Source organism: Staurois parvus, unplaced genomic scaffold, assembly GCF_062004578.1.
Source record: "Staurois parvus isolate SC_StPar_1 unplaced genomic scaffold, SC_StPar_1.0 ptg001095l, whole genome shotgun sequence".
In the NCBI taxonomy this organism is placed as follows: Eukaryota; Metazoa; Chordata; class Amphibia; order Anura; family Ranidae; genus Staurois; species Staurois parvus.
The window spans coordinates 1,304,008-1,320,762 of NW_028318891.1; the positions used below are offsets into that span (position 1 = coordinate 1,304,008).

Below are 16,755 nucleotides of genomic sequence, written 5' to 3' on the forward strand. Positions count from 1 at the left end.
CTTAGTGGTAGCGCTGAGACATCGTCACTGTGTCTGTTAAATATTATACTGTAGATCCAGCTCTCCTCCCTCAATATAATTTTATCTCCTGATAAATAATCCCCTAACTTGTAGATTTATGTCTTTGGATATTTGTCTAATAAGTCTTTTAAAATGTTGCAGACATTTGTGTCATCATATCTGCAGACCAACGGACACATGTACCAGCAGCTGCTCCATGTCTGGAATACTGTCATGGATGGTGAGACTAACTTACAAACATACAGTGTGACATAAAATTTATACATTTACCCCATCACTGGTCTATCGCAGGATCCCCTGGCTTCTCCATTGCAGACGATCATGTAGGCTTTGGTCTATCCCAGGGTCACAGGAACTGCAGCAATAGGAACATGTTACTTGTTCAACCCTAAAAATGGGTGGAAAATGTAACATGTTCCCAAAGGTGAACCTATCCTTTAAGAGAGGTGTGGACTGCAGAGAGAGAGAGAGAGACACATCACCTTGCCCCTGTACAAATCATTAGTAAGACTTCATCTGGAATATGCAGTTCAATTTTGGGCACCAATTCACAAACAGAAAGAAATTGTTTAATATAAAAGAATGTATAATTGGGCAACTATGTGGCAAATGAAGTTTAATGTTGATCAATGTAAGGTTATGCACTTGGAGACTAAGAATATACATGCATAGACTCCAGAGAGAGAGATATCATTTCCCCCGGTACAAATCATTAGTAACACCTCATCTGGAATATGCAGTTCAGTTTTGGGCACCAATTCACAAAAAGAACATTGGGGAACTGGAGAAAGTACAGAGAAGGGCAACCAAACTGATAAAAGGCATGGAGGAGCTCAGCTATGAGGAAAGATTAGAGGAACTGAATTTATTCTCTTTTGAGAAGAGGAGATAACGGTGGGATATGATCAACATGTATAAATACATTTGATCCACGGAATATCAGATTGCCTTTTGGGGGATCAGGAAGGAATTTTTTTCCACTGCAGGAGCAAATTGGTTTATACTTTATTGGGGGTTTTTTGCCTTCCTCTGGATCAACTGTGGAATTAGGATAGTGTATATGAAGGTTTTCTAAGTGTGTGTGTATGTGTGTGGGTGGGACTGTTTTTTTTTTTTCAAAATTGGTTGAACTGGATAGATTAGTGTCTTTTTTTCAACAAGGTTTAACTGTGGCTACCAGCCTGCCTCCGTTTTCTTCTAGTGTCCTATGAAGATGGATGTCTTTTCTTTAACTGTCCAGTGTTAAACACTAACCCACTTTCTTTTGCATTCATTAAGGGACACAGGATTCAGTTATGCTGACACAACTGGCTTTTAATGCTGCCTACAGGAGGAATTATCCAGCTAGGTGTAACCTCTGCCATTCCCATAATTGTTTCTGCTTTATTCAAGAGGTCATTTGCATTTCCAGGTCCAGGACTGTGATAAGTTTCAAAGGTCTCCTTTTTTATGTGTCTGAGCATTGGGAACTACTGTATTACTTGTACTATTAAGCACCACCATTACTCTGTTTCAGCAGTTCTGTGGAAATAACAAATTGGGGAATTAGGTGCTGCTTCACTTTCTTGGAGTGTTTTGTGTATTTCCTGCACACTCTGCTTCGTCCTTTGCAGCATGGTGTAGCTTCTTCCTGCCATTGCTTTTATTTGCAGGGAACACAGTTTTTCAGATCAGTTAGCCCTTGCTGCTTCCTACAATTACATAGTCACCTCCAATGACTGAACCTCTCCTGCTCTCAGCAGCTTGTTTGTGAGCACCCAGGTTTTTTTTTTTTGGCACCATTTTTTAAAGCAGTATTAAACCCAAAAACAAAAATGTGATATATTGCAGCTTACAAATAATCCTTAAATGTGGTGGCTGCGTTATTTCTTTCTTAGGCCTTTTTTTTTTCCTTTTTTAACTTGATCTATTTTAATTTTTTCAATGACAGAGAGCCTTTTTCTCTTAGGCTTTTTTTTTTTTTTTCGTTATTTCACCTGGTGATCCTGCCAGTAACACACTTCCTGTCTTATGGTGACTGCATTCTGGTTGAAGTAGTAAGGTTGGGTAGACAGGGATCGAAATATGGCCGGTTCAGCATCTACTGCTTCTGATGATGTCTGTAACGAGGAACCAGCTTTTTGCTCCAACATTTATAGGTGGCTCAGATGCTCTTATGGCCCTGCCTTTTCTCCCCTAAAATGTATTTCTTATCTGCTTGGTAAGATAGAGATGGAGGGCTCTCCAGGTTTTTTTATTGCTCAGGACTGACCAAGGCAGATGTGGTAAGTCTAACAGCTCTGCTGTGTTTTCACAATCATTTGTCCCAAGGATGGATTTGCCATCCTCCGCCGCAGTCACTGGCTTTAATGGCATGGTTGTTGAAGACCAACATCTGAGGTACAGAGCATCTCGTCTGTGATTCCTACAATGTTAAAAGCTACACAGTTATGTTCTCACAAGGTCTATCATTGGACATGGAAGACAGACTTTATTTGGTGCAAGTCTCTGGTTTCCACCCCAGGAACGAAATTAATCCCCACCTTCCTGCAGCTAGGTATTGACCAGTGTATGGTTCTCAGCACTATTAAGGGTCTTTCCTTTCTATTCTGTTTCAGAGGCTGTTTACTTCCCGCTCTTTGTTAGGACTCTTGTACAGGGGTCCCCTTTGTTGCTCCCTCTATCTGTTTCCTAGTGAATCTGAATCTGGCTCTCTCTGCACTTCAGAAACTGTAGTTTGTATCGATTAGATACATTACTCTCTCTACTCTCACCCACAATGTTCCTTGTAGCTATTACCTCTGTGAAGTTAGTGTCTGAACTTGTGGCCCTGTCCTGCTAAGATCTTTTTCTGGTTTTGCATAGGGACAAGGTGGTGTTGAGGAACATGAATTCCTTCTTACCTAAGGTAGTTTCTGTCTTTCACCTCAACCAGGACATTGGTCTTCCATCCTTCCTCCTGGCTCCAGTTCACTAAAAAGAAAGTTACTTTCATTTTCTAAATTTGATTCAGGAGAAGTCTATCTCTCAGTCACCTACTTCTTCCTTTCAATACATTTTTATTGAAATATGTTTCCAAGTATACAATGTAACCTCTGTCATATTTACAGACAGATACATGTAATCAATAGCTTACCAGCCGAGATGGTAGTACATCATACACAGAAACCGTAACAAAAACAAAGCTTATTGTGCAGCAGAGTGGACCGTTGACCATGTTGCACCGAAGGAAGAACAGCCGAAGTAACAACAGAACAACCATATGCCCTAACTGAGGAAGCGGGCATCGGTGCGTGAAATATCCATATATAAAAATGCACTATTCAGATAGCAAAACAAAAAAGTACATAAAAACAACTCACAAATTATCCCCGTGGAAGAGCCTAGAAAATAAGAATAAAAGAGAAAGGGAGAGAAAGTAAGAGAAATAGGAGAGAACATCAAGGCACTTCAGCTGGGTCCCAGGTCTAGATGTTTATAGTAATGTGTAACTGGCTATTGACATAGTAGGATGAGCATGTTGGATCCAAGGAATCCATTTTTTCAGAAATTTCTCATGTGTATCTAAAAGGACACTGGAAAGCTTTTCATTAATGAAAAGAAATCCAAGCTGCGGCTGACTTCTGTAAAGTGTGTGAGCTGTTGTTTCCAAGATTTTGCTATACAGTAGTTTTTTACTTTTGCTGCCAGAGGTACGTAAGTAGCCGGTTTAAATTGGTATTTAGTGAGGCCTGGCAGTTACAGGTATAACAGAACATACCACAGATCTTTAGGGAAGAGACAGGTTAATAATGATTTAAGGACCTTTTTTCCAAAACCAGGCACGCGTAGGGCATGTCCACCACACATGGAGGACATCTCCGAAGTAAAACAGCCGCTGAAGCAGGTACCAGGGGCAGAAAGATGAAGGTGTGCTAAGCGGGACTGGACCAGGTACCATCTCATGACAGTTTTGAAGGCCCATTCAATAGTGAGAACATGAGCAGGAAGTCAGTGTGGTCCAGATTTGTGAACAGTAAACCCTATTTTTGGTGCTTTTAAAATCCCTTTCCTACCTTGAAATATAAGTGTGATTGTTAGAGTTTTGGAAATCATTCATTTGTGAGTAGAGAATGGATATAAGTTTGGGGGACAAGGGCAACCAATAACAGATAAGTTTGAGCAAAGACAGCTGGGTCAACGAGCACCGAGGACAACCAATGTTTAATCTGTAGAAATCTAAAATGTTCAGTGTGGGGGACCTGGTATTTATCCATAATGTCCGCTCAGGTGTAGATAGAGCTACCAGTGAGGAACAAATGGACACAGTGAAGTTTGTGGGAGATCCACCCATGGAATCCACTGGGAGACCCAATGCATGGAGAGAATAGTGGATTGCCTAAAAGGGTGAAGAGCGGAAGATGGGGAGAGATTAGTTAGGCCACTGGAATATTTGTAGATTCCTAGACTCGTAACAGGTGGGACTGATTGTCATGGGTCTAGACTTTGGAAGAAGCCACAAAAGTGAATGGGGTGAGACCAGAAAACAAGAAATTGCCTCCAAAGTGACCCATAAAGGAGCTTGTTGTGCGGTATACTGTATATAGACATCAGAGATGCAATATGAGCTGCCTATAAAAATTAGGAACCCCCAACCCCCCTTGTTTCCTGTGTATGAAGGCACACTTATGTTTCCGGGGAGAATTAAAATCCTGCACATTGTGTGACACTATGGCAAATTTGGAGGTAGCCTTCATGGTAGGTAAAGGGCAGGACAGCTAGAGAATGTGGCAGAGGGTCCTGTCCAACGTTAAAGTATCAGGTCCGGGCATCCCAACGTCCAAGAAAAAAAGGGTAGGGATGTTAAGGAAGAAGTTGCCTAAGCAACCAATGGCGGTGATTAAATACAATGTCATAGGTAGGGGTCACGTGAGCCAACCAGGTGTGCACTGCATGATATGATAACAAATAATATAAAAGATGATACTAGCAAAACCATTGCCTGACACTGGGTACGTAGGGGAAAAGGAGAGGCAAAAAAAGGGGGGGGGGGGGGGAGAGGGAATATGGTCATTCCCTCCATTGGCTTCCGATTGCCGAATGCATTAAATTCAAACTACTAACATTGATGTACAAAGCCATTCATAACATTGCCCCAAACTGCCTTATTGACCTGATACCCAAATACCACCCAACCCGTACTCTTCGCTCCTCACAAGACCTCCTACTTTCTAGCTCCCTGGTCTCCTCCTCCCATGCCCGACTGCAGGACTTCTCCAGGACTTCCCCCATCCTCTGGAACTCACTACCCCGATCTATCAGACTGTCACCTACCCTCCTCACCTTGAGGCGCACCCTGAAAACCCATCTCTTCAGGGAAGCCTACCCCACCCTCACCTAACAGCCAATCTCCTCCACTCCTCCCACCACTCCATCCCCCACAGCCACTTCCTCCTGTACCACTATCCCCTCCCTCCTAGATTGTAAGCTCGAAAAAGCAGGGCCCTCGAACCCCTCGTGTATTGTATTGTTACTGTATTGTCTCGTACTGTCCCCCACTATATTGTACAGCACTGAGCAAACGTTTTGGCGCTATATAAACCCTGTATAATAATAATATGGTAGGGAAAAGAAGAGAAGGGAGGATGAGGGGGGGCATGCCCCCGCAACAAAAAGGGAAAGTAGAGGAGGTTGTCAATCCAAGGGAGTCGGAAGAAAAGACTGCCAGTGGGTTCCAGTGCCCAGTGTGCGTCCGGATCGGAGTAGTTTAGGCTTAATAAAACCACTAGAAATCTAAGAATGAACCACACATTAACATATAGAATTGAAACAAAAACATGAGAGATTATCAACAAGCATTTGCAAATCAGTGTATCCATAATAAGGGAAATATCCCTAAACACCCTAATGATAGGTGTGTGGAGTCCAAAAAAGGTAAACTGGCCTAACAAGTTTGCAGAAAAGGAGACAAAGAAGGGAACATAAAAGCGATTCAGTCTTTGTCCGCAACATCAGGTCTGGAGGCTGATTTGGTTTGCCGCGATGTGGAATGATGTTTCCAAGGCAGAGGTTCCCAGAGAGGGGTAAGACGAGGAGATTTACGAGATGAAGACTGTGAGACTAGTGAGCCAGTTGAAGTCGTGAGCATGAGCTGTAGTTTGGAAAGGACTGTCTGAGCTTCTTCTGGCATAGAGACGGCACAAGGATGACCTTGGAAGGACAAGGATAATTTGAACGGGAAATTCCAGCTGTATCGTGGGTGATTTTGGTGGTGAGTTGTTCCGTAGCAGTATTTAACTCCTGTTGAAGAAGGAGTTTGAATTTCTTTAATAGAGCTGAATCATGAACGGTCTCTGCAGTGGGATCCGCTATTTGTGCAGCAGAAGGCTGTCATTAGAGGAGTCGTCCAGTTGAGATATGAGCTCCTGAGCAGAATGTGGGTGTTCAGGAGAAGTTTGTGGAGAGGCCATTTTAGAAGGGGGCCGTTTAGCAGGACCAATTGAGGTCTTCGATCTGCCCACAGATGATTTGGTAGACTTAGCCAGAGTAGTGGTAGGATATTTTCACATGGTCTCTGAAGAACCCAGGGGCATTTGAATAAAGGAGTGTCCAAACACAGCAGTTATTGCTGATATATCAAGGCCTGTGGTTTAATGTGGGAGATGGCAGGCTGGCATAAGATAACATGACATGAGGGGTGCTGAATATAAACCAAGTGCCATTGTCCAGCAAAACAAGAGAGAAAAACAAAAGAGGGGGGGAATAGTCCTCGACAGAGTCCCACAGCAGAATGAGATAGAGGGTACAAGCACCCGTTGGTCGCTGCAAGTACAGCCTCCCTGAATTCACAGGGAGCAGGCAGAAGCTCAATTTATGGCAGCTGTCCGGTGGTGAGGGATGATAGTGGGCTATTACTGAATGCAGGAAAAGGATAGAGGACCACCTTGTGCAGGAGGCTTGGTAGGGTATGGCCGATCTGTTGCACGGCTGCCTTATTTGATTGTATAAGATGGTCACTGGTGTCCACGTGTATGGAGATGGAAGGCAGCAGGTTGTGGCGGGATCTAGGCAGCGCACCACAGGTTGTACCGGACTGCTCCCCTGAGTATAGACTGTCCTTCAGACTTGTAGGGTGATGTTTTTCCTACCTGACTATGGGGTTAATTGAATGCCTAGGCCGGGCAGGCGCGCCTGCGGTGATCGTGATGGAGGGCTGAGCCCTTCCGTGGAGCAGGTGAGGAGCCAAGGCCGGCCGAAGGGGTACACAAGCTGGTGGTGGAGCTGTGGAGTGGAGAGTGATATCGCTCATGTTGGCTTCAGGAGAGTGTTGGCCTCCATGTCCCTCTCGTTGCAAGATTCCGCCGGCTGGAAAGGTCCAGGGATCGGAAGCCCATTGCACGGCGGTCCGAGTCGGCTAAATACCTCAGGTAGGTCTTCGAGCCTCCGGGTAAGCTATGGATAGGGAATGGGGTATCAGGCGCTACTCTAGAAGGTGTTTGTTAGGCTCCTTACCGCCCAGGTGTGCAACTCTATCTAGCAGGCGACCATCATCTTCGACTGCTCAACAGCGCCCCAGTCACTTGCTTCTTCATTCAGAAAGACGTATTCCCTTTTTTGTCATCTCGGATGAACTCCGTAAGGGTGCACTGGCTTTTTGCTCCACAATCTCTAGGTGGCTTGGGCACATCATCATCCAAACCTATACTCCCAAGGATTATGTTTCACCCTTTCCTGTCAAGGTGCAGCTTTACTAAATTTGTAAGTGCATCTTGAACTTTTTGCCATCAAGCAACTATTTCGCAGATTTGCAAGTCTGCCACCAGATTTTCTGCTCACACATTTTCTACCAAGTGGACATTTGTGCCTCATCTGATTATAGGTCCTTTGGGTGGCTCACTGAGCTGCAAGAAGTCCCAGGTCCTCTGTTGTTTGTTTCTTTGGGTGGTTAGCATTTGTTTTTTTGTGTTTCCCACCCCTCAGTTTGCCCAAAGATTTAGTTTGTCTCTCAGTGGATAAGAAAGAAATTAGGACTATAACATTCTTTCCTTGGAATACATTGAAGAACACAGGCTTTTCACTCTGTTTATAATTATGCTCTTGGTATCTGCTTTGCTACAAAAGTGAGGTATGCCGGGTGTAGGGTGAGTTATCTTAGGCTGGCCTATAGTTTTTTTCTTGTTTGTTTGTTTGCAAGTGTCCAATCCTGCTGTATGCAGGAGTAAACCTGAAGGTGAAAGACTTCCTGGATTTAAAAAAATGATTTCATCATTTAAAAAATGTATCTTTTCCAGGATAAATGCCTTTTAAATACTGTACACTACAGTGTTCACTCATATTGTTCCCCAAACTTGTCATTTTTTTCCTTTAAAAATACCCTTATTTTCAGGGGAAGTGTGATTTTATTTTTTCCAATAAGTTTCAGCACCAGGTTTTTCTCTGTAGTCACATGATCGCATTTCCCTCCTCCTTTAGTTCTCTAAAGTAGAATTGCTTAACTTTTACTGAATGTGTACTTGACAAATTATAAAGTAATACATTCTGGGATTTGATACATATACTATGTTACCAAAAGTATTGGGACACCCCTCCAAATCATTGGATTCAGGTGTTCCAATCACCTCCATGGCCACAGGTGTATAGAATCAAGCACCTAGGCATGCAGACTGATTCTACAAACATTTGTGAAAGAGTGGGTCGCTCTAAGGAGCTCAATGAATTCAAGCATGGCACCGTGATAGGTTACTACCTGTGCAATAAGTCCATCCATGACATTTCCTTGTTACTAAATATTCCACTGACAACTGTTAGTGGTATTATAACAAAGTGGAAGCAACTGGGAACAACAGCAACTCAGCCACGAAATGACAGAGCGGGGTCAGCGCATTCTGAAGCGCATAGTGTGCAGAAGTCACCAACTGTCTGCAGAGTCAATAGCTAAAGACCTCCAAACCTTTGTGGCCTTCAGATTAGCATAATAACAGTGTGTAGAGAGCTTCATGGAATGAGTTTCCATGGCTGAGAAGCTGCATCGAAGCCTTACATCACCAAGTGCAAAGCAAAGTGTTGGATGCAGTGGTGTAAAGCACACCAATACTGGACTCTAGAGCAGTGGAGACTTGTTCTCTGGAGTGACAAATCATGTTTCTCTGTCTTAAAATCCGATGGACGTATCTGGATTTGGCGGTTGCCAAGAGAACGGTACTTGCCTGACTGCATTGTGCCAAGTGTAAAGTTTGGTGGAGGGGGGATTATGGCGTGGGTTTTTTTTTTCAAGGATTGAGCTTAGCCCTTTAGTTTCAGTGAAAGGAACTCTTAAGATATCAGCCGACTAAAACATTTTGGACAATTTCATGCTCCCAACTTTGTGGGAACAGTTTGGGGATGGCCCCTTCCAACATGACTACGCATCAGTGCACAAAGCAAAGTCCATAAAGACATGGATGAGCAAGTTTGGGGTGAAGTAACTTGACTGGCCTGCACAGAGTCCTGACCTCACCACAATAGAACACCTTTGGGATGAATTAGAGCGGAGACTGCGAGCCAGGCCTTCTCGTCTGCCATCTGTGCCTGACCTCACAAATGCACTTTTGGAAGAATGGTCAAACATTCCCATAGACACCCTCCTAAACCATGTGGACAGCCTTCCCAGAAGTGTTCAAACTGTTATAGCTGCAAAGGGTGGGCTACCTCAATATTGAACCCTATGGACTAAGACTGGGAATGTCCAGTAAAGTCATTAAGAAAGTATAGGGGTAAAGGTATATTGTTTCCTCCTGAAAGGAGGACTGTTTATACTCAATAACAGCCAAACTCATTTTATCTGGTGGAATTGAAACAAATCTGAGATTGGCTGTTAGAGAACACGGACAGGTACTGTCTGTAGCAATCGTGCACACAGAGATGGACGTGGTCCTCCATTTTGTTAAGAGTCTTCCATTTGGTACCATCTCTCACTCCCAAAGCAGGCTTCCTCCTCCAATCATCCCTCCTCCCTCTCTGTTGAGTGACATGAGGTCTGGGCGATGACAGAGGTCACAGGCAATCAAGGCACAGCAGGAGAGCTCCAGAGCTATAAAACCCCCAGCCTAGCTGGTGCCTAGATGCCTGTTAGCTTCGCAATCTGGGATATCGTAAAGCTATAAACCAAGTCCTTCATTGAGCTCAAAGGCATTCCAGAGAGTCGTAAAAACAGACTTGCATTTGAAAACTCGTTTTTTCATATAAGTTTAGATCATCACGTAGGACATAATTACCTAAACATGGAGCCCATATTCGGAAGGCTCAGTTTAAGGCCATTCTCCTGATATATTACATCCCCTACCTGACATATATAGGAGAGCAGAAAATTATATCTCCTGAACCATTCAAGCGGATATTTTGTGATTCATGTCTAACCGTTCAGCAGGAGATTCTGCGTAATAATCTACTCGTGGATAGGATGTTGTATGTATCCAGGGTAAATTATGAACCATAATATAAGCTATGAGAGTTTTTGTTCATAGCTTGGGTCTCCACCTACAAACTCACTCCTCAAATGAGGCGATTGGTTTACTGCTCCAGGGAGACACCCTGTGGAGCTCCTAGAAAAAGCTAAGCTGAGTTGAGCTGGGTGTAAGAGTTGAAGATTCTCCCTTTAACATCGAAACTGACAGTGGGAGATAAGAAATCCTTTTGGCTCATGAAACTTGAAGCTGCTTAACCCAAGGCTTTTTGGCAAGTACTTTATCTACCTAAACTTCTTTCTGTTATCTCTTTACTGTGCTGTTGTTCTCTGTATATTTATATATATATTGGCTATTTCTTTTTCTGTAAATATTGCGTAATTAACCTGACCCAGTAACAATCGCTCTCAGGCTGCCGGTACATCGATTGTGGTCAAGTGAGCTGGAAAATCTTTGTGCAGGGTGCAGCTGGGCGTGGCATTGTTATGCACGTGACAGCTCAGTTTTAGATTGGCTAGTCCTGCGGTCATGAGTTTGGTGAGAAGGGGTGGGGTCTGACGCAGCGATCATCACACTGTCTTCTTTCTGGTTTTATATCTGAAAAACATGGATAAAAACAATATGAAAGAATCTCTCCAGTCCGGGCCTGCTCTACACACAGATCCAGCCGAGATCTGGACCAACTTCATGCATACTGTAGATCTGGACGAGATCTCTCCAGTCTGGGCCTAGATGGGAAAGGAAGAAAGGTTGAACGGTGAAATGCTTTCCATTTCAGAACATGTATCCAGTTTTGATTTTTTTCTCCTGCAGACTTTGATGCCTTTTTAGAGATACGAGGTAGAAAATCAGGAAACGGAGGATCCCAACCACAGCCAGATGAAGAGGTACCATACACACAGTAATACCCAGAGCCTGCTTTTTAGCAGCCAGTTACACTGATCATTGTCAGAACAATATAGTTTGATTGATTGATTGATTGATTGATATGGGTTACAGCACTCTGCAAATGGTTTTTGCTTGACCAAGCAGAACCTGATCTATGTAATTTATGATATAGGCTGATCTGTCTGTTTACTCTGTGCTGCCACACAACATTGTATAATCTCTTTCTTGTATAGTGAATTTACAGGTGGGTTATGTTAGCTCTGTTTCCTCCTCAGACACAAAGCTTCCTGACCACCCTGGAGGAACTGACACTGGAGCTGTCACTGCTGAGTCAGCAGAGAGAGAGTTTGGAGGAGAGACAAGCAGGGCACTGCCAGGTAATTTTCTGCTGGATCCTTATTGTCAGATAAAGTTTGGGGGAATTGTTCTCCATGTTGGTACAACTGTCATAATAGGATAGAAGTCTCAAGGTTGAAAGATCAGCCTACAGAGCTGGGAAACCATATTCCCTCCCAATGATCAGTGTGACTTCCTTGAAGAGATGTATGTGATATTCTTGAGAAATAGAGGAATTCAACTCAAACTGTTCCAAGAAGTCTACTATATACCAGCTAGGCTTTCAACCTCAACCTTAAATCTACCACCCTGTGCTTCAAAGCTGTGGAGCTAGGGTGGATTTCCTACATATAATGTGGTCCTGTGATCGGATTTGAGATTACTGCTTTATGGAATTCCAGCAAGCAGTACCCAATATACATATAACCCCACTATGTCTGCTTGGCTTATTGAAAGATCATTCGATTTGTACGCCCACTAGAAAACTTCTCAGATGCTTTTATGCTAAGAAACCTATTCTCCTTAGGTAGAAACAGATTATACCTCCTTCACATGCCCAATGGCTTTCCTTGATTAACACTAATTTGCCCCTTTATAAACGAATGTTTGAGCTCATAGAAATGTGAAACAATTTAACAAGACCTGGGGACCTTTGATCTCTTCAACCAACACACTACCCCGAATTTACTCTAGTGATGATCATGTGAATGCCTACAAATGTCTGAAGATCTTGTTTCGTGGGCTTAGTTCCCTATTTTTGTGGCCTATTTTACACACCACTTCAGGGGTAGAGATGGTCTTAATCCAGACTGGTTGCCTACAGCATGAAGGCAAAGTTGGACTGTACCACACGCAAAAGCAAAGTATCCTGTAATGTTCCTGGTTGGCACTGGACCCTGCAATTAGCGATCTCCAGGATACAACCTTGCTTGCAAGGTGTTTTACAGGTCCAGGGCAATGATTGCTTGGACTGGTGAGTGCCTCTGTAGTGGAGTATGAGGTAGTCCCACTGACAGTGATCCTTGTGTTTTTGGAGTAGTGTTAGAGTGTGGTGTTCAAAAGGGGCAGAGTGTCTGTGCATGTACGGGCCCCATTTTGCTGGCTTACTGGGTGAAATTACACAAATGATTGCAGGCTCATGGACTACTTTCAGTTCCAGTGGTTCAGCTGTAGTCAGCCTCTAGCCCATGCACACCGTAGCAGCCAGAGGCTGCTTTCTGGTCCTGCACACTTCTGCAGCCTACAAACAAAATTGCCGCCTGGGCACAGCAAGTATTTGGGACACTTGTCTACTTGGGGTGACGTGCCACTTAGGTGTTCTGGCTTGGGCCAATACTCCTCTCAGCTGGGTGGCCGCTGCCTTTAGGGTATTAAAAACCTATTAAACCAGGACCTTGCTCAGGCAGAGAGATGAGAAGGACGAATGGGTGTCCTCCTAAGTACCTCTGTTAGGTAGGGAAGACACCCTGCATAGTTTGCTCTGTAGTGGCTTCCCTAAGGGTCAGATTAGTTCTGAACCGCTGCCTTTTGTCCGCTGCCTATCTCCAATTTTTCAGGAGCACATCCTCTAGTTCCTTTGTGTCAAGAAAGAAATTTTCTGCAGCCATTGTGGGATCGACACTCAGGGGTTTTCACTGGTTTGGAACTACTTTTTGTGAGAGGATGAGGCATTGGAGGAACATTTCTACAAGAGCAGGAATCTGTTTAGGATCCAGAATCCTCTATAGACAATTTCCCCAAGAAGAATCACAATATCCAGGAATTTCAGAGAATGATCACGGTGTGCTACCTTGTGGATGTGGTATGCACAAATTTGAAGTTACTACTTATGGAATCCTCTTTCACAGAAGTGAACTAGTTTTGGATCCCAGCTTCTGCCAAAACATGCACCCTCACTGTGGCACTAAGTAATGTATGCCAATTGGGCTCACCTGGAGAAGGTGTTCTCACCTCAGAAGCGATTTACAGCAGGACCCCATGGAGGAGGAATTCTACAAGCGATTGGGTTATCTGGTTGTTGACCCAGCTATTGATGAAGTTCTAATCTTTAAAGATGTCACATATAAATGGTTAGAGTCCCTCTTTAAAGCATCTTTCTTTCTGATAAGAGCAGATTTGCAGCCTGCAGTGGCTACGGTGGCAGTTTGCCAAACCCACAAAGTTTCGGCAAAGCATATGCTCTAATCCAGGGAATCAAATCCAGTGGATCCTGCCATCTAGCAGCTCCCAAAAGAGTTTCCAAGAGCATTGAGTTTCTCAGTGGATGCCTTACAAAACTCCATATGACAACTTTCCTAAGTGGGCACCATATCTGTTGACAGAAAGATCCTATGACTCAAGTGTTGGTTGACAGACCATTTCTGCAAAAAACTAATTGAGAGGCTGCCCTTTGAGGGTAAACACTTGTTAGAACAGTTCTTAAATGACTGCATTGTGGGATCGACACTCAGGGGTTTTCACTGGTTTGGAACTACTAGGACTGTGGGGAAAAGCATGATCTTACCCCAAAAGAAGAAGGTGAAGGTGACAAGTCCGAAACCAGTGATGCTTTCACAATCCAAGAATAGTTAATTTTGTCACCAAAAACTACATCCCAGTTTTGTAAGATGAACCAGTCCTCCCCAGGTCCAGAGGCAAGTTCTCTTCACAGTGAAGGGACATTCACACTCACGGGAGTGGGGGGATGTATATTAGCCTTTGCCTTCATCTGGACTGAGGAAGTCACAGAAAACTTGGTCTGTAGCAATGTGTCCAGGGACTGCAAGCTGGAGTTTCCTTGCTTTCTCCCCCCTCATTCTATTCAATCAAAGGTATCTTTGGAGCCGCAAAAAAAGAGTGGTTTTCTCTGCAGCTCTGGAAAGCATGTTGTGAGTCATTGCACCTGTATCTGAGGGGAGAGGTCTCACTGCTTCTATTCCAGCCTGTTTATGGTTGTCAAGCCAATCGGACATGTCTGGCCTATTCTGGACCACAAGGCTCTTACCAAGTGCCTGAAAGTACAATAATTCAGCTGAAAGTCTCCTGCTCAATGATTGCTTTGTTTCATCAGGGGGACTTCCTGACATCAGTATATCAAGGATGTCTACCTACCTTTATTTCTGGCCTCACCAATGGTTTCTGCATATCTCAATGGAGGATAGCCACTTTTTCAGCCCCTAAGTGTTTATCAAGGTGTTGGCTCCAGTTCTGGGGTTGTTGAAGACATTTTTTGGCACCTGCATGAACTGCTTCTCAGGGAGCAGTTGGCTAAGAAGCTGTTATCAAATGTCCAGAAGATGGTACAGGTTCTGGAAAGGTTCAGTTGGGTGCTGATCCTTCAGAAGTCAGCCTTAGTTCCAACACAAGATCTGAAGTACTTAGGCTAAAGCTGGCCATACATTATACAATTTTCTTGGTCAATTTCCTTTAGATTTATCTTTAACTATGTAGTGCAAGGGCCTGCCTGATTGCATACAAATTGAAAGTGTTTAGGTTTGATCTCATATGGTTTTGGTAAATCTAAAGGAAGATTCTATTTCTATTCTATTCTACAAGCAGTGGTACTGCTCAGGAAGTAGCACACCTGATCTTGTCTAGGGCAGAATTTCACATTCCGGCTCTCCCTGCTATGACTTTCTCATCCGCCATCAGTTGAATCTAGGGGAGTGTACACTTCACACAAAGGTGTTTTCAGATATTTGTGTGTGGTAATTGGTGCCATATGTGGATTTCTTGGTGTCCAGATTCTACAACAAGCTTAAGAGGTTTGTGTACTAGACCAGGGATCCTCAAGCATTTGCATTGAATGCCCTGGTGACTCCTTGGGATCAGTTTTCCCTTATCTTTGCCTTTCCTCCACTGCAGCTTCTTCCACGCCTGTTGCATAGGATAAGGACATAGAGTATTCTGATAATTCTGATCATACCTGCTTTGCCAAGAAGAACATGGTATTAGAACATTGTAAATTACTTGGCAGATAAGCTGTGGGCTCTTCCATATCAGCCACAGTCTCCTTGGGACTTTTACTTGGTCTTGTCTGTGTTTCAGACTTCTTGCAAATTTTTCTGAGCAATTCCCTTGTCACTCCTTATGTACAAGGTTGTCACTTTGGATGCCATTACTTCAGCTTGCAGAGTCTCGGGGTTAGTTGCACCTTCTTTCAAAGAAATTTACCTGATTCTTCACCAGGATAGTGGTATTGAGACCTCTGTCTTATTTTTTTTATTTTACTTAAGGTGGTTTCTTTGTTCCACCTGAATCAGGACATTATATTGCCTTCTTTTTGTCCAAGTGCATTTTAACCACTTCCAGTCCAGACACTTTTACCCCCTTCCTGACCAGGGCAATTTTCAGCTTTCAGCACTATGACAATTGCGCGGTCATGCAACACTGTACCCATTTGAATTTTTTACCATTTTTTTGAGACAGATAAAACTTTATTTTGGTGGTATTTATTCACCGCTGGGATTTTTATTTTTTTTGCTATGTAAATGAAAATGTCCAAAAGTTTTGAAAAAAAGTGTTTTTCTTATAAAATTTTGCAAATAAATAATATTTCATCATAAATCTCGTCCAAAATTTAATCCGGTATCTTTTTAGTAACAAAAAATAAATAGGCCAAATTAGTTTATAACCAAAAATTATAATTTTTAAACTTTTTTTTTTACTTTTTTTTTATTTTTTTATATTATTATTTATTTTATTTATGTATTTTTACATACTGTCACCCTAGCAGTACAGTGTCACTATGGTGACACTGTACTACTTGTGAGGGGTGATGATTTTTTTTTTTTTTTTTTTTTTACACTGGTTGCTTTTACACCCATATAGGATGTAAAAGCAATCATTTTTCTTTCTCTCTGTCTGCATTCTTGCAGCCATTGAGAACTACTGAGTGAGCTGTGATTGGTCACATCTTGTCACATGGTTCAAGGCTGTTGTGAATAGCCTTGTACCATGTGACCTCTGTGATCATTCACAGATCATTCACAGATTTCACACGTAGTAAGCAATGATGTCACAAGTGACATCTTGCTTACTACTTTGCATGTGATCACTGATTGGCCAATCAGTGATCACATGATCGGGACCTCGTACAGAGGTCCCGTCCGATCGGTGTTTCACTGTGTCC

At 43.2% G+C, this 16,755-nt stretch overlaps 1 protein-coding gene across 1 annotated transcript in view; it reads left to right on the plus strand.

Annotated features, from left to right (window-relative positions):
- Positions 1-16,755, plus strand: part of LOC149440306 (uncharacterized) — a 142,565-nt gene that overhangs the window by 39,735 nt on the left and 86,075 nt on the right. The window contains exons 8-10 of the mRNA XM_089658798.1: positions 163-241; positions 11,235-11,308; positions 11,585-11,686. Of these exons, the coding sequence (XP_089514924.1) occupies positions 163-241; positions 11,235-11,308; positions 11,585-11,686 (255 nt within the window). The remainder of the gene's footprint in view (positions 1-162; positions 242-11,234; positions 11,309-11,584; positions 11,687-16,755) is intronic.